Source organism: Bos javanicus, chromosome 11 (assembly GCF_032452875.1).
Source record: "Bos javanicus breed banteng chromosome 11, ARS-OSU_banteng_1.0, whole genome shotgun sequence".
NCBI classification, from domain to species: Eukaryota; Metazoa; Chordata; class Mammalia; order Artiodactyla; family Bovidae; genus Bos; species Bos javanicus.
Window position 1 is genome coordinate 97,681,758 of NC_083878.1, and position 21,438 is coordinate 97,703,195.

Here is a 21,438-nt window from a genome sequence, read left to right on the forward strand (position 1 = left end):
TGTATACTAGTTTTTAAAAATATTACATAAGTGGCATCATGCCATTCACCTAAACATTCATCTGCAACTTGCTCTGCCTGCTTACCATATGTTTCTGTCATATGCATTGTATCCACACGGATACCTGCAGATCCAGTTTCTTCATTTTTTCCTGCTCTGCAGAATTTGTTGAATGAATGAACTGCAGCTCCCTTATCCATTTCTCTACCGAGGGGCATGCAGGTTGTTTCCACTTGGAACGTCCTTGGAAAGGAAATGTGTCCCCCTTGTGCACAGATGCACGTTTCCTGAAGGCAGACACCCAGAATTGGAATCCTGAGGTCACGGTGATGCCATGAAAGGACCTTTACTCAGCATTGCTAATTGCTTTTCAAGTATTGGACACTCAAATGAGCCCTTAACTAGCATTCACATTTGATATTGTCAGGCTAATCTTTTTTTTTTTTTTTTTAACAATCTAATAAGTTGAAAATGTATCTCAGTTTTACTGTAATTTGCATTCCCATTATTACCAGTGAGGTTAAGGCATCTTTCCATATAGTTATTGGTCATCGGGGTCATTTCCTCTTTTGTGAATTTCCCATTTGTTTCCTTTGCCCATTTTCTTGGGGCGTAGTTTGTCTCTTTCTTACTGGTATTTGAAGTTCTCTGTAAATCTGAACCGTAACCCTTTGATGGTGATGTGGGTGACATATTGCTTCTCTCAGACTACACCTTGCCATCTAATGTTGCTTTTCCTGTCTTTTGTTTATTGGCTTGATTTGGTACAGAAATGTTTAATCAAATTTTTTTCATTTTTAAAAATTTATTTTTTAACTGGAGGAAAATTGCTTTACAATGTTGTGTTTCTGCCGAACAACAGCACAAATCAGCCATAATTATACATATATCCCCTTCCTCTTGAGCCTCTCTCCCCTCATTTTTTTTCCTTGAAGGTTTATGCCTTTTGTTTCTTTCCTTTCGCCAAGGTCATAAGGATTGTCTCCTTTTTCTTTCCAGTAGTTTTGCATTTCTGCTTTTCATATATATATAATTAATCCACTCACATAATGTAAGGTAAAAGGACTCAATAACTTCATCTTTCTCCACGTGGAACCTAATGGTTCTAGACCCATGTACTGAAGACCCTGTCTTCCTTTTAACTTGTAATGCCGCTGCCACCATGAAGAAGTCTAGACTCTCACCTGTGATTCACTGAACAGTTTCTCTGTCCACGCGCCAGCACTAGACTGTTTGAGTTACTTTTGTCTTGTGCTTTGGTCTGATAACTGGTAGGACAAGTCCTGTGCTGTTCTTCTCAAAATTTGTTGCGACTACTTTGTCCCTTTCTTCTTCTTCAGGATTTTAAGATTAGCCAAAATGACCAGATATAACAGGATTTGAGCACCATGCCCCTGACAGTTTCAGGCTTTTCACTTATCAGACTTTCATGAATCTGTATGATGGTTGGATTTGAGAAGTTTAGACTGGCTGCAGGAAGAAGAGAAAGTGTGGTAACTCAGACCAGTCAGTGAGAAGAGAGATGGACAGGGAGGGGGTGTAGAAAACCTAGGGGTCTTGACGATTGTGTGTGGCAAGTAAGAAGAGATGGGGAAACAATGGAAACAGTGAGAGACTTTATTTCGGGGGTCTCCAAAATCACTGCAGATGGTGACTGCAGCCATGAAATTAAAAGACGCTTGCTCCTTAGAAGAAAAGGTATGACTAACCTAGACAGCATATCAAAAAGCAAAGACATTATTTTACCAATAAAGGTCTGTCTAGTCAAAGCTATGGTTTATCCAGTAGTCATGTATGGATGTGAGACTTAAACTCTAAAGAAAGCGCCAAAGAATTGATGCTTTTGAACTGTGGTGTTGGAGAAGACTCTTGAGAGTCCCTTGGACTGCAAGGAGATCCAACCAGTCCATCCTAAAGGAAATCAGTCCTGAATGTTCATTGGAAGGACTGATGCTGAAGCTGAAACTCCAGTACTTTGGCCACCTGATGTGAAGAACTGACTCATTTGAAAAAACCCTGATGCTGGGAAAGATTGAAGTCGGGAGGAGAAGGGGGCGACAGAGGATGAGATGGTTGGATGGCATCACCAAAGTGATGGACATGAGTTGGAGTAAGCTCCAGGAGTTGGTGATGGACAGGGAAGCCTGGTGTGCTGCAGTCCATGGGATTGCAAAGAGTCGGACACAACTGAGCAACTGAACTGAGTAAGACGAGAAAAGGCAAGTCACAGTCTTGGAGAAGCCAAGACGACTGCTCCTTCCAGGCCAGGTGACTGAATGGCCAGCAGGGCCTCCAGCCAAGGCTGGAAATACAGGAAAAGGGTTCAAGTTCAACCTTGGCTGAACTTATGATATCTTAGGAAAGCTCAGATGAAGGGATCAAGCCAACAGAAGGAAATGCAGGTCTCAGGCTCAAAAAAAAAAAAAAAAAAAAGGATGGCTGGAGACTTCCCTGATGGTCCAGTGGCTAAGACTCCTTGGGCTCACCATTCAGGGGACCTGGGTTTGACCCCTGGTCAGGGAACTAACTTCCACATGCCTGCAACTAAAGATCCTACACGCCACAATGAAGACCCAGTGCAGCCAAGTAACTAAATAAATATTAAAAAAATAAATAACTATTGTGGATTTCCATAAGCTCCCTTGCTCTTTAAAACAAACAACAACAACAAAAAAGGATGGCAGTAAAGGTTTAAGAGTCATCAGCCAACCCGCTGAGTTAAAATCAAATCAGAACCAGGAGCCAAAGAGGGAGGCTTGTATAGACAATACCAGCCACTGGGGGATCAGGAACCCATAGAGGAGGCTGAGTGACAGCGATCAAAGAGGTTCAGGGAGAAGCAGGAGGGAGTGATATCACAGGCACCCAGGAAGCAGAGGCTTACGAGGAGCCATCACCTGCATCACCCACCAAGGGCGCTGGTGAGGAAGCCAATGAATGCTCGACGATTTGGTCCAAAGGAGGTCAATGGAAATGTCATTAGGAAATGGAAACCAGATTTAGTGACTTGAAGAGTGAGTGAGGGGGCGGCAGCTGGTTTTTGAGGAAGTGTGGCGCCTGGGAGGAGAGCTGGGCCAGGGGACCTTATTTTGCAGAAGGTGGGAAAATCAGAGTGTATGCATAAACTGGAATGGACCGAGCAGGAGAAGGGGAAGTGGTGCAGTGAACTCCCACTCCCAGAGATCGTCCCACCCCCCTGTGCCTCCTCCACATCCCATGTGGTGCCTGGGAGGAGAGCTGGGCCAGGGCACCTTCTTTTGCAGAAGGTGAGAAACTAAGAGTGTATGCATAAACTGGAATGGACCGAGCAGGAGAAAGGGAAGTGGTGCAGTGAACTCTCAGAGGGAACAGGAGGTTGGGTCGGAGGTTCCTGTTCCTCGGGGGCCTGGCAGGAAGCCTGGTGTCTCCGGAGGTGCACATGGCGATTGAGGGCAACCAAACCCAACAGGCACCGTGTTCTCGTGGCAGGAGAGTGGCAGCATTTTGGAGGGGAGAGAGTCTGATAATTGTGTAGTGGGGCTGAAGGAGGGGTTGACACCTGGGAATAGTTGTTGAAGGGAACAGCGGAGACCTAGTGCAGGGCTTGGTGGTGGGGCCTCAGGGAAGTGAAGGAGAGGATGTGGAGGAGGCACAGTGGGGTGGGACGATCTCTGAGAGTGGGAGTTCAGAGCCCGAAATTTCGTGAGTTCCTTGCCTCGGGAACCCTCTTAAGTGCCAGAAGCTGGACTTCCCATAGTGCACAGGCTGCGGACAAGGGTCGTTGTTTTGCACGCCAAAATAAGAATGAACCGAGCGTGCTGGGGGACACGGGGACCCTTAGGTCACTAGTGGATCTGCAGCATCTTCTGGTGGAGGATCTGGAGCCCTGGGTGGACCTCTGGCCTCACAGGCCCTCCAGGATGTTCCCCAGCACAGCCAGGCAGTAGCCCCCTGGTTTGCCCCACATTCGATGTGCTCTGCAGGAAGTAACCGAGCCCCTTTGCAGAAACCCTGGCTCCCATTTCCAGTGTCTGGCCCAGGTAGCTATGGCTCAGCTATCATCTGGGGTCACCTCCCTTTGACATAGGTTGGGACCTGGGGCTCTTTACTGCTTGCACCTGGACAAATATTTGAGCAGCAGATACAAAGAAACTATGAGGGACTAAAAATAACCGCAGGCATATGCAGTTGGGGCAAATTTCAAACAAAAGGGTCAAAATCCAACCACCATGTCTGAGGTGCCTGGAGCAGGGTACTGTGTGTGATCCCTTCATGCAGCACCACCAGGGGGTGGGCAGACCACCTAGGCCGCCCCTCTGGCCTGACCCACTGATCTGCACCTACCCTCACTCCACTCAAGGAACCAGATCACCTACCCACAGGGAGCAAGCAAAGGAACCTGTTACTTGTTTTCGCTCCCTTGTGAGCCTGATTAAAGCCTTGCCTGAATTCCTCGTCTAACCTCTTATCTGTTTCTGTTGATTCGAGTCCAAGAACCCAGCTTGGTAACACCTTAAGACCTCCCTTCCCAAATCACAACCACAGAAATTAAAGAGACAGCAGTGGTCTAGACCATGCCCCACAGAAAATAGCTGTGAATGTGGCTAACATGAAGGGCTCAGTCTCTCAGCACATGCTGCTCAGTAGGGTTTGTGACCCCAACCCCCTGGCTTTGATGACCTTGCATTGGCCCCATAATTGGGGCTGAGGAGGACAGGGTAACCTAATCATAATAAAACCAGAGAGAGCACTAACTGAAACTCTGCGTATGTTACCCCAAGACCTCTCCCAGCCACCTGCAGGGTGAGTGTGTTGTTCCCACCTTTCAGATGTTGGAAACTGAGACTCAGAGAGGAAGCAACCCATCCGAGGTCACCCAGGCAATAACGGATGGGCCTGGATGTCTGACACCCTGCCTGCATGGCTGTGCTGTCTCGCTCAGTTAATCCACTGCCCCCAGTGAGCCCTGCACACATCCCTTTTGGTTGGACATGTGCTTCAGAAGAGAGTCTGGCCTTGGAAGGGCACAGGGGTATGGGCCCTGGACCTGGACTCAGAAGTCACACTGCTGCTGCTGCTGCTAAATCACTTCAGTCGTGTCCGACTCTGTGTGACCCCAGAGACGGCAGCCCACCAGGCTCCCCCATCCCTGGGATTCTCCAGGCAAGCACACTGGAGTGGGTTGCCATTTCCTTCTCCAATGCATGAAAGTGAAAAGTGAAAGTGAAGTTGCTCAATCGTGTCCGACTCTAGCGACCCCATGGACTGCAGCCTGCCAGGCTCCTCCGTCCATGGGATTTTCCAGGCAAAAGTACTGGAGTGGGGTGCCATTGCCTTCTCCGGAAGTCACACTAGTGAGGCTCAACTCTGTCCCCCAGCGGGGTGGCCATGGAGAAGTACCACCCCAGGGAAAACAGGCCGGCTGCCGACCCCTGCCTCCACCCCTGCCCTGTCCATCCATGGCGCTCTCCTCCACGTGAGCAGTGGGGCTGTCGGGCCAGGGACACTGAACAGCAGGATGCTGGCCATCCTGATGGCCTGTTATCAGGCTTATTATGTGTATCACAATGTGCCTGGCAGCTGGGGGTGAGGGGTCAGGGTCTCGTGAGTAGACAGCTATAGGGCTTGGGGAACCTTGCCCCCTCCTGTCAGCCGAGCCAGGGATCTCCCTGCAAACCCACCTCCCCTAAGCCTCCCCAGCCCCTCGCCTCACTCTCTGTGCTCTGTTCACAGGCCCGTCCAGTGGCTCCAGTTCCGCAAGGTTCAGCCGGCGGCCCACCTGTCCAGACGCCTCTGTGGCCGGCAGCCTCCCCACACCCCCGGTCCCGAGACACAGGAAGAGCCACAGCCTGGGCAACAAGTGGGTGACCGCATGAGCCCCCGACATTGGGGTCGGGGTGGGACTCAGTATGGAGCGGGGGCTGAAGAGCTGCTGGGGATGCCAGCCCACCCGGGCCTCCCCTGCCTGTCTGGGAGCTGCTGATGGGCATTCTTGGTCTTCCGGGCTGGTGCCCCCTCCTCAGGCTGGCATGGGCTCAAGAAGGGCAGGGGTGGTCGTGGCTGCATGGCCCGTGTACTGGTGACAGGTCTCTGGGGCTCAGCAGCTGATGGAGGAGGTGTGCAGGAAAGGGCAGGGAGGCAGTGGTGGGCTTCTAGCTGGTTTGCCCAAACTTGGTTAGTGCCTCCTCGTAGAAAGAAACCCCAGAGTCCAGGAAACACCATGATAGTCCTCCAGGGAGCATGTGATATCTCATGGCACCTGTGTGTCATGGCTCAGCATCTCCACTTGCTAAAAGTTGCAGAAAGCCTGCAGAGCCCAGAGCCTGCTGCAGGTTCCCCCGGCTCCATGGGGCTGACCAGCTGGGGGACATGTGTGGTCCTTAGCATGGCTGGGCAGATGTGCGCATGTCCCCACGATGTTGGGCACAGATCCCTGAGCAGTTGGGTCCCTTCTGCCGTCTCTCCCTCCCTCTCTCTCCTTCTCTCTGTTCCTTCCTTCCTTTCGTCCTCCTACCGTTAAGACACAAGCCTCAGCCAGCACAGGCTAGCCCTGGAGAAGAAAAGCCTTGCTTCTCCGAGAGTTTGGGGCTTGCTCGGTGCTGGCTACACTGTCACGTGCCTGGCCAGCATCCTCTCACTGGGCCCCTGCAGGCCTCCGGAGTACCTGCCTGATTCGTGTTGTAAGAATGAGGCCAGGAGGTCCAACAGGGGAAGCACCTGGCAGTGGTGGGTACGGCTGGAGCAAGGACTTGGACCAGCTCTATGACTCCAGAAGCAGACGTGCTGACCACGAGGTCAGCCATCTTTTGGCTTGTTTGGCCCCATCACTCGAAAGCACCATCCGCTCACTTGAGCTTCACAGTCATCCTAGGAGTCGGGCAGGGTGAGTAGCGTGAGTCTCCATTTGCCAGAGAAACTGAGGCTCAGAAGAATGATGTGACTTGCCCAAGGTCACGCCATGGGGAGATAGGACCGAGGTTCTGGATGAAGGTCTTTGTCCTGCAGCGGTGCTGTTCTGCTGAGGCCCCCGGGGCAGGTGGAACCACTGTTGCTCTATAGATAAGGAGCTTTGCCTTCTTTCTTCCTTTCCATTTTCCAGTATGATGTGTCAGTTGAGTGTAGTTGAGAGTAAAAGCGCGACATTCCCGTCGGAGAAAGCGAGGCACCTGCTGGATGACAGTGTCCTAGAGCCCCGCAGCCCCCGCAGGGGCCTCGCCCTTGCCTCCTCCTCCGCCGTCACCAACGGACTCTCCCTCGGTAAGCGTCCCCGGCCTGCACACGGCAGCGGGTGGGCCACGGCCCGGCGTGTCTGTGTCTGTGTCCGTCACTGCAGTGCCCGGGGGCCCCGCACCCCACCCCCGCATAGAGGGCTCCCTACAGGCGTCGCCAGGGCCAAAGAGGCCTTTGCTTCCCGGTCTCCACTTCACAAAGGGCCATGGGTCCTCATCCTGCCAGTGGCTCTGAGAGGGGCAAGAAACAGGGGACAGACACGTACCTGAGACCCACTGTCCTTGGCAGGCGACTGCCAAAGCCTTGTGGCTGCTGCCCCCGCGGGGCTCCATCCCTGGGGAGCCACAAACCCTGGCCCACAGGGCAAAGGAGGAGATTCTGCCTGGGGACGGCAGCAAGGCGGTCCCGGGGTGCTCCCCATGCGCTTGTCTTCATACCAAGAAGCCAAAATAAGGGAGGATGAAAAATTGACCTTCTGGGATGAAAATGTATGTCTGAACTCCAGCCAGAAATGGTGCTTATATCAATAGAAAGACAGAGGCTGAGCTGCTGGGGCCAGGGTTGGCAGGGGTGGTATCAGACCTAAGGGTGGCAGTGAGCTCTCGTCACAGGCCCAGCCCCTGTGGAGTCCAGGCCACCCGGTCATTTCTGCCGTCAGACAGGTGTACTGTCCACTGCTGTCCTGTCAGTGTGCCATGCTTCTGTAGTCTGTGTGTCCATGTGTCTGTCCTAACAGGGAGCCCTCCCGGGGCTGGCAGCAGGTTAGACAGAGGCCAGTAGGGTGGAGGGCCCCAGCGCATGGGAAAGAAGAGGTAGTACAGGCAGGAAAATCATGCGGGAATCTCGCATCCCGTGATACGGGGCCAGTCTCTGAGGCAGTGTCGCCGCGAGGGGGCACCTGGCTCCCACTTCCTAGAAAGCATGTGACAAGCAAGGCCCGTGTCTGCTGTCCGTCCAGGGAGGAGATCCTCTCCTTGGACCCGGCCAGGGGTTTCTGCCAGCTCGGGACAGTGTAGCCCAGGCTTCCTAGGTGCGCCTGGGGAGAAGAGTTCAGGGTCTGTGAGTTGGGGAAAGGCTGGATTAAACCAGGGCAGTAGGTCTCTCCCCAGAGACTGGACCATACTGATGGGCATCATGGGTCTCCCGGGAGGCAGCTGAGCCCGAAGGTTCCCACACTGTCTGGGCCGGAACCCTCCTCCTTGGAGAATCCCATGGGGTGGGGTTCTGAACCTGCGTGGGAAATGCCGGCCCGAGAGCATTGGGCTGGGCAGTAGAACGGCTCTTTTACATCCAGGAAACTTTCTGAGCTGTGCCTGAGCCCAAGCCTTGCTATTCCTGAGACGGAAACCAAGTCAGACGCTGTGCTGTCCGGCATCCAGGCGGGAGATCCCCAGGCGCTGCGGCTCTCAGCTTCTCCACTCCGAACACTCAGAGGTTTTTCTGTTTGGAGCTGGAGCCTGGGAGCTCGCTGCCCTGTGTGCCTGTGCCCTGCTTGAGACTGAACTGGTCCTTGTGTCCTGGAACTGCCAAGGGGCCTGGGACCTCCCCCTCTTTCTCCCCACTCGCACTGCCCGGCTGTGGTGCCAGCAAGGCAGCCCAGGCAGAGAGGGCAGAACCCAGGCGCCTCCAAGGAACATCTCTCTGCTTCCTTGTGGCTGAAGCTGGGCCTTGGTGAGTCCCAGTCAGCCTCGGGGTGCAGGCCAGGGGAAAGCTGAGTCCTCTGTGTGCACACTGCCCCGGGCTCTGAAAGGGTGCTCCGTGGGGGCCTCTGTCCAGTGCTAGGTAGCTGCTCCGTGGCCCGCATTTAGTCCAGCCCTGACCTTTGGAGGGAGAAGTTGTCATCTGGCCCCTGGAGGGCAGGGGTGGAGCCTGTGGAAGACAGAGTCCTAAGGGTCCTGATCCCAGGGGACTGGTGTGTGGGCAGCCGCAGCGCTGAGCGGGCAGGGAAGGCAGAGGAGGGCCCACCTGGGAACCGTGGGACGGGGTGGGCCTAGTGTCAGAGCAGCAGCAGAGCAGAGCCCAAGCCACACTGACACCCCCGGGGTCAGGCGGTGTCCCTCCAGCATGTTCGTGCAGCTTGGGGCCTGGGCCCGGCGGAGAACAGGCCGCTCTAGTGGCCCCACTCCTGCGAGGCCGCCCCGCTCACTGATCTATGTTCCTTTTCCAGGCAGTAGTGAGAGCTCAGAGTTTAGTGAAGAGATGTCTTCAGGGCTGGAAAGGTGAGTGTGGCCTGGGCTGGGCCTCCCTCCCGGGGGAGTCGCTCAGGGGGGGCCCAGGGAGCTAGAGACCAGCCCCACCCTCCTCACCCAGCCTGTCGGGGGCTGCCCCATAGCTCCACAGGTCAGCGCAGCCCAGGGGCAGGGAGGCAGCCCAAACAGGATGGGCGTGGGGTGGTGGGTCCCGCCCCTTGCTCTGGCAGGACCCCTCATCCTCGGGTCCAGAGTTGTCCCAGGAGCCTCTCCCTCAGGCCGAGCTGCCAAGGAGACCTCCGAGCACAGATACAGTCTGAGATGTGGGTTCTCGAAAGCAGCAGCCTGACAAATGGGTCTGGAGATGGACATGTGGCTCCGCCTGGTGGGGTCTGAGAGCATTGCACCCCTCTGGCCACGGGCTGATACCCACCCTCCTGGGCGCTGGTGAGCCAAGGGGACTCTGCCCAAGGTTCCCTGCAGCCAGTCCGTCCACCCCAGGAAGTTCTCCCTGTGCCTCCCTCCTCTACATGCTGGCACTTTCTCTGTGCCATGCACCAGGTGGGCTCTGGGAAGACAGGGACCCTGGGAACGGGGAGCTCCTGCAACCTTGGCACCGCCGATGGTGACGGGCATTGTGGGGACTCAAGTTCTTGGGAGAGCGGGGGGCATCCAGTGACACAGAGGTAGGCTTGCATCGTCCTGGAAAGTAGCCCCTCCTCTAGCCTGTGTACACAGGGGTCCACATGCACAGACAGGCACACACAGGCACACCCTCAGTTATACACAGCCACACCCACGCCCCTCCCGTGGTGCTCAGCCCCCACAATCATAAATGGTCAGAGAGGAGGTGCAGCCCACTGGCGCGGGGCGGGGGCACAGGGCAGAGGGATGGGATACGGGGACAGTGAGCTTTGTTGAGTGCTCCCCATGTGCCAGGCGCTGTCTTGGTCTCTCCCAGTCCTCAAGCCCTCTGGTACGGGGGTTAGCTGTAAGATGTCCCCGTTTCATATCTGTGGACAGCAAGGCGCAGACAGGTGGCGTGGTCCTGCCTCACCCGCCCCTGCGGGGCAGAGCTGACCCACGTCCACCTCCCCCAACTGCAGAACCCACCTGGTCATCACCATGCCTCATCCAGAGCCTCCGTGACACTGCAGGGACTGGCCCCACGTCAGTCAGCCTGTCTGTCTGTCCTGGTGATACCGTAGGTGGGTGGCTGGGTTGGGGGAGGAGCTCCTCTTTCTGTCCCTCCCCAGGCCTCCTGGAGGGACATTTGCTGGGCTCTGATTTGGGGAGCATAGGCCCCCTCTCTGTGGGCCCGCTGCCCTCTCTCTGCCCACCCCACCGGCGGGGCGAGAGCCAGACAGATAGCAGGCAGACATCAGATCTGACTGGCGGAAGTTTGACTCTTCTCAGCGCCAGTCAGGGGACTCCTGGGGCAACCCAGCGTCTCCCCAACCACACACAAGCCAACGAGGCGACAGTTATCCTGAATAGCACCCAGACCTGGACCTGCTCATGGCTCATTCATCCCTTCGGTCATTTACCCGTTCACTCATTCATCCCTTTGTTTACTCATCCATTCATCTGTTCATTTATTCACTCCTCCATTCCTTCATTCATTCCTTCATTCACTCCTCCATTCGCTCACTCATTCACTCATCTGTTCTTTCCTTCGCTCACTCATTCATTCAAAGCTGTGTATTAAGCAGGTGCTCCCTGCCAGACACCTCACTAGTCTCTGAGGGTGGCGGACACGGTTCCTGCTGAGCCCCCACGACTGAGATGGGAGCTGCCAGGGAGGAAGGGGGTGAGAGAATTCCTGCCTCAGGGACATAGTGCCGTGTTCCACTCAGAGGGGAACTCCACACGCTTTGGTGTTTCGCTTCTTTCTCTTCCACTTGGGATTTAGCGGTAGATTCAACTTAGAGCTTAGTGGTGGATTGACTCTGCATCTGAGTGTCTCTAATAGGTCATTTTGGAGAGCTCCCTGGCAAGCACTGTCACCCACGCAGCCCACTGTGCAGATGCTCAGCCTGCCTCCAGGGCCCTCAGAACAGCACCCCACCCCATTTCTCATCTACTTGGGACCCCGCTCTCAGTCCAGCCCCTCCTTCCTGAGGGGAACAGGAGACCACCTGCTTTAGAAATTCAAGGTGACCCTGATGATCCAGACACCAGGTGCCCCCCCACCCCCCGTGGCCCAGCCTCCAGCCTCCACTGCTGTCCTGCACTGGCCTCTTCTCATGTCCCCCAGAAAGAGTCCACTCCCTCAAAAGCATGTGAACATTCGAGACTTTCTTAAAGACCCCACGGGAGAGTTGGAGAAGCTTTACCTCACCTTCGAAATCTTTGCAAAACATTGCTCTTTCTCTCACAGTGCAGTGACCACAAGTTCCCCTGGGCTCTGCCTACCTGGAGCCCAACCCACCAGACCCCCCTCCACCCTGGCCTCCCCCATGCCACTTTGCTCCTGCTCATTGAAGGGGAGCGGATTCCCTCTTCCCCAGGAACCAGACCTCACTCTTCCTGGGCCCAGAGGCCAGCAGGTGCACCCACAGAGCCTCCCCTCCTGGACCCCCGCCTGCTGTTCCCGGCAGACGCTGTAAGAATGCGCTCTCCCTGCATCCTTATACCTGCGTGAGGAGATAGTGACCTCGGAACCAGAGACAAGGGTGCAGGAGAGGGCTGGGCCACAGGGGAAGAGGTCCTAGTTCTCCAGTCCCCAGAGGCAAGGCAGGGGCTGGAGGGGAGGCACCTTGCCCCACAGCCCTGAAACTTACAGGGTACAACCTTCAACTCACTTGCCCACCAGTCCCCCAACCCTAGTGACAAACTTGGCCTTGGCTAGGGAGACACATGGAAGCAGATGCGAGGATGCGTGGCAGGGAGGCCCAGGCCAGTGACCACCCCACCACCACCAGTACATACCCTTCCATTGGTCTGAGGCCATATCAGTCAGCCTGGAGGCCATGTGAACAGACAGGCAGGATGGTTCTTATTGTCTGGCTAAGGGGGTGGTCATGTGGCCCATTTTGTGAGTGTCTCTCCGGGTTGGGTCACACTCTTGGATATTTCAGCCTTGGGGCCCCAAGGCGCCCTTGGGCGATCCTCTGCAGTCCAGAGCTTGGACTGAAGTGGCCAGTCTTAAAGAGCAGGCGTGTTGGAGCCCCCAATATCCTGGGGACCCTCTGGGCTGCTCTCTGTGGGAGTGGGCCAGGTGTGGCCAATGGGTCCTGTTCCTGCTGGGCCTGTGGAATGCGGGTTCAAGGGTCACTTCCGAGCTCCGAGCTCCGCTCACCTCCTGTCCCTCATCCAGCTCAGCCTCAGCGAGTCACAGGCTTGGGTGCTGGGGAGGGATGGGAAGAAATGAGAGCCCGGAAGTGGTCAGACCCTGGGTGGTGTGGGTCATTTCTTAGCCCTCAGAGACCCCCAAAGACCCTCCCCTATCGTCAGGGCCCAGAATGAGGACAGAGTGGTGGTCCTGGCTCAGGGAGCTCCAGGGAACCAGAGGCCAGAGAGTCACTGGGGAGGGGGCAAGCGTGGGACCCAGCTTATGTCCCAGACCTGCTGTTCTCTCACCTCAGGCATCCTGGGAGTGGGACAAAGGCGAGAGAGCCCCGCATCACCTCTGCCTTCCCAAGGAGGGAGGGGGCGGCCCTGGAAGGCATTTTCAGCGCAGCAAGTCCTTGATAAATTGAAACTCCTTGATGAATTGAAAAGTAGGGGCTGTGGACATTGCCCCAGGCTGGCCTCGAGCCAACCTCAGGCTCCTCACGAAGGGGAATGAGAGTGGGATTGTTAGGCAGGCCTGTCCGGAAGGGGTAACAGCTGCTTCTTTGTGCCTGAGTAGAACAAGAGTATCAGCCCAGGAGTTAAACATTTTAAGTGAGGCTTTTAGAGAAAGCAGAGTGGATGACAGGGAAGAACACGTGTGTGTGTGTGTGTGTGTGTGTGTGTGTGTGTGTGTGAGAGAGAGAGAGAGAGAGAGAGAAAGTGCATGGGATCATTCATCTTGGTTATCTCTGCTTCTAGAGTTATTGAGTGAGTTTCTTTTATTTTCTTTTTCTGTAGTCTCCAAATTTTCTACAAGTGGTAAATGTTTCTCTTTCACCCAGGAAAAAGTAACATTTAACTTTTTTAAAACAGGACATGATCAGAAAGGCTTATGGGTCACCTTTTAAGGGGTAAAATAGGAAAGCGCGTCACAAAGTTCATTACGAAATACTCAGCCTCCTGTCTCCTCTAGCCTGTGAGGAAGAGCCTTCTCACGGGACGAACTGGCCAAAATACGGGTGGTGGAAAGCCTGGGAGGCAGAGGGGCCCTTGGAGGAAGCCCCCTCTGGAGGGAGAGGGAAAGGGAGCAGGTGAGGAAAGTGCACCGCCCCTCGCCCCCGCCCGGGCCTCCCTCCCAAACCCCGCCCCGGCCTCCCTCCCAAACCCCGCCCCACCCCGCCCCACCCCGCCCCGGCCTCCCTCCCAAACCCCGCCCCGGCCTCCCTCCCAAACCCCGCCCCGGCCTCCCTCCCAAACCCCGCCCCGGCCTCCCTCCCAAACCCCGCCCCGGCCTCCCTCCCAAACCCCGCCCCACCCCGCCCCACCCCGCCCCGGCCTCCCTCCCAAACCCCGCCCCACCCCGCCCGCCTGCCCGCCCAAACCCCGCCCCGGCCCCACAAACCTCCGCCCCGCCCTCCCAAACCCTGCCTTCTAGGGGAGGGGGAGGCTGCAGCAGGGGGCTGGTCACAGCTCACGGCCAGGGTGGGAGACAGATTTGGTCGACACGCCAAGTGCACAGAAGGTCGGGAAGAGGACATGATGGCAAAGTCTAGCAGGGGGAATCGAGTCAGACGGCGGGTTCAGGGGTGACTTCTGTAGAGATGATGGTTCAGCAGAAGCCCAAGGACACCAAGTGAAAAGGACTAGAGTGGGCCCTCGAGGGCGGGGGTCGAGGGACCTGAGGAGGCTGCGAGGCCTGAGCCATGTCCTGGGAGGAGAGGTGGCCCAGCGATGCTGAGCATCCCTGAGTCTCTGCAGGAGCGGTAGGGCCCGCGATGAACCTGGTCTCTGGAGTTCTGGGTGTGCCTCTGCAGGGGGAGGTCATGGTGGCTTCTGGATGTTGTCAGCCGTGTTGGGGGAGGGGGAGGCTGAGGTCAGGGCTGCTTGCGCTCTCGGTGACCCTGGGCATGTCTCTCAACCTCTCTGAAACTTGGATTCCCCCAACTCTACAGGGAGGATGCTCACAGGAAGATCTGGGCATGTAGGTGCAGTTGCTCCGTCAGGGAACTTACTTTGGGATGTGTATGAACTTCACTCGGTAGGAACCTCTTGCCAGCAAGCAAGCGATCCTGGAGTCTAAGACTGGGTAGGGTGAAGAGAGAGTCCCCCACGTGGCAGTTCAGTCATCCTGGGATGGATGAACTGCAGTGAAGGCAGGTGTCCACATGCCTGCCAGCCTCTAGGGTGACCAAACTGTGGGGAAGGCACTTGTAAGAGGGAGCTGTCGACACTTGGGCCCACAGGTGCTCTGGGGTGTAGAGGAGATTCGATAATGCAGATTCTGCCTCTCTCTAGCCTCTGTACTCTCTTTAGCCTCTGAAATCTCCCAGCATCCTCTGGGAGGTCCCAGGAAAATGGAATCATGGCAGCAGAGCCCCAGGCCTGCCACTCCCAAGGTAGAGCCTTTGAAAACAGTCCTCTCCCTCCTGGAGAAGGTTAGGGGACTCTGGCAGATGCCCTGGGATGGGCCAGGGTTCAGGGGTGCCTCTTGGGCCCCAAACTGCCATGTGTTGGGAAAGGGAGGCAAGGTTCTGGGGGGTGATCCTGGAGGCGAGGGGTTCACTTCGACTGAAGTGCAAGCATAAGGGTGATGTTTCAGGATGACTCTCACCAAGGGCCTCGCTGCCCCACCCCCACCCCACCCCATCCCCCTGTGGCTGAGGCCCAGGAGCCCCACCCCGAGGCTCGTGTCCCTCACCTGCCCACCCCTCAGTCTGGTTTCCCAGGCCCATCCCGCTCTGTGCCTCCATTCTGCTGCTCTGCCTTGGGTGGAAGCCCAGCTGGGTGATGGGCCAAGCTTCTGCTTTTGGTTCCCCCCGAAGGCGCCATCGCTTGCCTTGCTCTCAGCGTCAGGCACTGAAGTCTGGCAAGTAAGTCTCCACCCAGGAGCTCAGGCTCCTCTGGGAGAGAAGAGTGGGCACAGCCCCTGACCTTTTGATTGACCCTGTCCTTGGGCCCTGCCAGCTAGCTGCCACGGCTTCCCAGGTAGCTGAGAAATCTCTGCCCACGACCTCTGTGTCCAGCACCTAAAGTCCCTCAGGGTCGGGACCTGCAAGGTGGGCAGGCCCCTCCTTCCATCTCAAGTTACTCTTCTCTGTGCATATCTACTGTGCTCTCCGCTGTGTCTGCAGCCCAGATTTCTAGACCTCTCAGATCACATTAGGGATGATGCCTCTTAGCTTCCAAATTTACATGTTAGAGCTTCACTGAGCTGCAGAGCCTGACTGTCAGCCTCTCCTATCTGATTCCTCATTGCCAGAGTTAAACCTGATTGACCTGGCTTGGATCAGGGGTTGTTCTGTCCCCTTACTTAAGCATCCAGTACAAATACAGCTCCTAGGGACCCACTCAGTGGATCAGGGACACTGCCTAGAGAAGAATTTGACTACCAGGCAGCAAAAGTCCTTTAACAAAAACTACTGGAAGGGAGTCCCAGAGGACTCAGCCTGGACAACAAGTGGGTGACCTTGTGAGCCCCCGACACTGGGGTCGGGGCTGGACCAAGCATGGGGAGGGGGCTGAAGAGCTGCTGGGGATGCCAGCCCACCCGGGCCTCCCCTGCCCGTCTGGGAGCTGCTGATGGGCGTTCATGGTCTCCTAGGCTGGAGCCCCCTCCTCAGGCTGGCACGGGCTCAGGAAGGGCAGGGGTGGCCATGGCTGCGTGGCCTGTGTACTGGTGATGGGTCTCTGGGGCTCAGCAGCTGATGGAGGAGGCATGCAGGGAAGGGCAGGGAGGCAGTGGTGGGCTTTAGCTGGTTTGCCCAAGCTCGGTTAGTGCCTCCTCGTGGAAAGAAAACCCCAGGGGCCCGGGAACACTGTGACCATCATCAAGGGAGAACGAGGTATCTCATGGTGCCTGTGTGTCGGGGCTCAGCATCTCTGCTTGGTGAGAGTTGCAGAAAGCCTGCAGAGCAGAGAGCCTGCTGCAGGTTCCCTCCAGGGGGCTGTTAGCCGGGGGACATGTGTGGTCCTTAGCATGGCTGTGCAGACTCAGGGAGGCAGCTTCCTGCCTGCAGATGAGGATGAGTCATTAGGAAGTGGCCAGGGCCAAGCTCTGGCCCAGTGGGCAAGGGTTTGCTGGTGCAGGTGGACACTGCTGATGGACAGCATCGTGTGGACCCTTCCACAGGACACCTGACCAGGGTCTCTGTATGTAAGATAGAAGAACTGGGGAGGCGGTGTGCTACTTCTGCTAAGACAAGATTACTGAGGCCTCAATGTGATTATTATCCAAGGCTCCTCCCTGCTACCCATTCCTGGACCAGCAACAGGGACTCAGAGCTTTATGAAATTTAACCCCTGAGATACCTAACACCTAATGTGTGTTGAGGGAAAGCTGCCTTTCAGACCTGTCTTGGCCGCTCTGAATTCTCAGGATACTCTTGGTCCAGACAGGCCCCTGGCTGCTTCCACCTCATTGGCACCTCCCATCTTTCTCTTCCCAGTGTTGTGACCTTGGGCAAGTTACTCCACCTCTCTAAGCCTCAGACTCCTTATCTATAAGGTGGGGATAAGAACAGTGCCTGCCCCTCAGTGCTGTGATAAAACAGGATAATGACCCAGGACTGCTTAGCATCTGGTACTCATCATCCCATCATCACCATCATCCCATCATCTTTATCCTCCTCCTTTTCATCGTCATCTTCTTGAACACCCTTTGGAACTGAGGTTCTGCTTGGTTGTGAGCCCACATCTTCCCCCAACCAAACTTCCCATGAGGAAGGTGGCCAACTGCAGGCCTCCACCCCACCAAGATCTGTCCCCAAGAGGGGCCCGTAGAATGGCCTTCCTGAGATGCATTCTGTTCAGCCACTTGTTCCCAGCGTGCTGCTGGAAAAGGTGTCTGTGATTCTAGAGTTGGGAGCTCCCTGTGTCAGTTGGAGAGTCCCATGATTTCTGGAGTTCACTAAATACCTCTGCCCACTGGTTTTGCATTTTCTGGTCCTGAACATTCAGATAACATTCTCAGAGCAGGGATGTGATCAGATGGTCTGGTTCCAGTGGCTGAAGATCCTGGCTCTTCTGTACTAGGCCTAGCCAGAGCCAACCCACCTGTCACAGCCCTCCTCCAGCCTGGCAAGGCTTGCCTTGGGCGGAAAGGCCAGCCAACACCCTGCCTCTAGTCTCCTAAAAGCTGGCCTTGGCAAAAAGTCACCATTCCACTGCCCTTCAAGGCCAGGGTCATTCCCCAGGCTCCAGGCAGAGTGGGCTCTGACCCCCGCCCCCCCAACCCCCCGACTTGGAGCAGCTTGACTGACAGGGGCACTCAGCTTCCTGTGGAAAAGACATCCTCCCTTTGTGAGCACATGTGTCCCCATCCCTAATGACAGTCCAGTAGGTCGCTTCCCCTCCTGGAGCCCGTTTCCTCATCTAAGACAGGGTGAGAACAGTGCCCTCTCCCCCCACGGAACTGGGAGGAGCAGGGTGAGAGAGCACTCAGCCATCTCATGGTGAGCAGGCGATCGATGGCAGCTGCTCTTAAGTGCCAGGCAGCCCAAACCACCAGGAGAAGACTGTCGGGGGGTCAATGGACCTGGCAGGTGGCCCCACCCCAGGAGACCCAGGGTCTAAGAATCTGTGGTCATCCCGCCTCTCAGACACTGACAGAGCCCGTTCACCATGTGCTGTGGCAGAAACCTGCAAGAAGGGTGCCTCTGAGAACAGAAGGCCAGGGAGCCACCCACAGGATGCTGGCTCCAAACACGACCCAGTCCTCCTGGCAAACTCCTCCAAAGGTGACAGCTCAGCCTGGCTCCCACCCTGAAAAGTGTGGAAGGAGCCTGGAGAGTTGGTCAGACCTGGGTTCAAACCCTGGCTTTGAATGTGCCTCAGTTCAGTGTTTTCACATAACTGAGCCTCAGGACCCCGTTCGGCGATGCTAAAACAAAGCTCCCCTGAGATAATCAATGGCCTGATGCATAGCAGCGGTCACTCACTAGTGACTCTCCCACGAGCTGCCCCAGTGACCCCCGGCATCCCTGCACATCCCACCAGTCCACTGCACTCTGGGTCACCTCACTCCTTCAGGAAGAACAGGAGGAAAGACTGCTTAGAAGGCTAGACTGGTTGGAAGATGCAGGTCTTAAAGTAGAAAGAAAAGTGAAGTTGCTCAGTCGTGTCCAACTCTTTGTGACTCCATGGAATGTAGCCTTGGGCTCCTCCATCCATGGGAGGACAGAAGTCTTTAAAGCCCTCTATCAATAGTCAGTCCTTCCAGCCACGGACTGTCTCACAAAAGAGGAGAGGAGGCGGCAGCGCCCACCACCACATGGCCCTGTCTTGGAACAGTCCACTGTCGTCATACATTTCCTGGGATGCCGGGAGCAAAGACTCATGAGAAGAAATGTGGAGAAGAAGGGGCCAGAGGATCCAGCTCTGCAAAGGGAGGCTCCATCCTCAACTCCAGAGAGATTAGAGCTCAGAGCAGCAATGCACATCAAACCAGGAGGCATCCTCTGGGCCCAGGAGTGTTGCTGCAGAAAAGTTCACTGTCAGACCCTGCCCTGCCTCATAAGGGATCCTGGCCATGGCTGGGAGAGAGGCAAGCCCGGAGGCAGTCTCTAAGCCCCTGCGCTGCCTGCTCAAGCACAGGGCTGTGACATGCCATGGTGTCACACCCAGTTGTGAAGAAAGAGAGGAGGCACTCTGGCCTGTGTGCCGGGGGTTGAAGGTGCCAGGGCCTCTGAGTGCACGGTGGGGGCAGGGTGGGCCTGCAACCATCATATCATGAGGGTTGGCTGGGGAAAGGGCTGAGACTCATTACGCTTGAGGACTTGGGGGACCGAGCACGTGCTGCAGCTCTTTGTCACCTACAGAGGAGTGGCTGACGGACGAGAAGGACAGGGTCCCAGGGCAGTCGACCTGGATGACCATCAGGCTCCCACCAACCTTGAGCTTGGGCCTCTGGAAAGCAAACCCAAGATTGTCGTCAAGAACTGTTCCTTCTTGAGCAGAGGATGGAGGGGCAGGGAGCAATGCAGCCACCCCTAAGAGGAACCTGAGCTCAGAGATGGTGTGATGCACCTGCGGTGATGAATGAGGACGTCCCCATACCACCCAGGTGTCCAATGCCACAGGGCAACGTGCAGGAACCTGGGACTGGCAGTGGACAATAGAGGGAATAGTTGAAAAGAGAGTGTGGACCTTGTCTGGCTTTATAAATTGAGTTGCATCATTGTTTGGCCAATGGAGGGTTATAGCCCAGGGACAGACTATTAGTGAAACAGTTTAAATAAGATAGGAGTTACCTATTGGGCTTCCCTCATAGCTCAGTTGGTAAAGAACCTACCTGCCAAGCAGGAAATGGGGGATCAATCTCTGGGTTGGGAAGATCGCCTGGAGAAGGGAATGGCAACCACTCCAATATTCTTGGCTGGAAAATCCCACGGACAGAGGACCCTGGTGGGCTGCAGTCCACAGGGTCACAGAGTCACGCACAACTTAGCAACTAAACAGCAGCAGCAGCAGACCCCTGCAGAGGTCAGGAGAAGACTGAGAACCATGTAGACACAGGAAGTCATTCTGCTAAGAGAGGAAAGGGCAAAGAGAGAGAGATGGAAGCCTGACCCCCAAATAGGTTCAGCTCCCTACCTGCCCTGGACGCTACACCTTCCCCTGGAAAGGCTCACTGCAGGGGAACTATGGGTGAGAAAGAGGCCAGATGGGAGCCCACGGAGGGTTCTGGAGCACCAACTCTTAGACCCTGAAACGGATCACAGAGCAGGTTTGCTGGGGACCGTCTGGGGCCAGCAAGGAGCCTGTCCGATGGAAGTTCAGTTCAGTTCAGTTCAGTCGCTCAGTCGTGTCTGACTTCTTGCGACCCCATGAATCACAGCACGCCAGGCCTCCCTGTCCATCACCAACTCCTGGAGTTCACTCAAACTCACGTCCATCGAGTCGGTGATGCCATCCAGCCATCTCATCCTCTGTCGTCCCCCTTCTCCTCCTGCCCCCAATCCCTCCCAGCATCAGAGTCTTTTCCAATGAGTCAACTCTTCTCATGAGGTGGCCAAAGTACTGGAGTTTCAGCTTTAGCATCATTCCTTCCAAAGAAATCCCAGGGCTGATCTCCTTCAGAATGGACTGGTTGGATCTCCTTGCAGTCCAAGGGACTCTCAAGAGTCTTCTCCAACACCACAGTTCAAAAGCATCAATTCTTCGGCGCTCAGCTTTCTTCACAGTCCAATTCTCACATCCATACATGACTACTGGAAAAACCATAGCCTTGACTAGACAGACCTTTGTTGGCCAAGTAATGTCTCTGCTTTTCAATATGCTATCTAGGTTGGAACGGAGGAATTCAGTAGCACCTGGTAGATACTGATGCTGCACATGCCCCGCCCCCTCTGCCCTGGACCAACACGCAGGACAGCCCACAGTTCTGTGTCCATAAGTGTACACGTTTAATTGGATTGACCATGGAATATTGGGACTTTACAGGCACGACTGAGCGACTTTCACACTCACTCAGTGTTTTCTCTCAACCTCACACTGGGATGAGGGGTGTGCCCAGATTTTAGTCATCCCCTTGTCACTGGAAGAAAGCTGAACACTTAAGGCTGAGGAAGCACTTACCTGGAGACTTGGGGACCCGCACTGATGGAGGCTCCAGGGGTGTTGTGCTCCAGGTGTACCCCGGATGTGTTGCAGTGTGAATGAGGAGGCCAGGGGAGGAATTGGGGCTGAGGTTTCTGGAGCTCATGACCACACGGTCTGAGATGCCCTCGCCTCTTCCGGAGGGGCTCGTTTTCCCAGGCTGTTGCTA

General features: G+C 55.7%; 1 protein-coding gene across 13 annotated transcripts in view; it reads left to right on the top strand.

Annotated features, from left to right (window-relative positions):
• Positions 1–21,438, top strand: part of RALGPS1 (Ral GEF with PH domain and SH3 binding motif 1) — a 297,598-nt gene that overhangs the window by 262,722 nt on the left and 13,438 nt on the right. For 9 of the 13 annotated variants that reach the window (XM_061433551.1, XM_061433547.1, XM_061433548.1 and 6 more), the window contains 3 exons: positions 5,713–5,839; positions 7,079–7,236; positions 9,377–9,428. In XM_061433551.1, coding sequence (XP_061289535.1) covers positions 5,713–5,839; positions 7,079–7,236; positions 9,377–9,428 — 337 coding nt within the window. The remainder of the gene's footprint in view (positions 1–5,712; positions 5,840–7,078; positions 7,237–9,376; positions 9,429–21,438) is intronic. The other 4 variants (XM_061433558.1, XM_061433555.1, XM_061433559.1 and 1 more) reach the window with 1 other exon arrangement.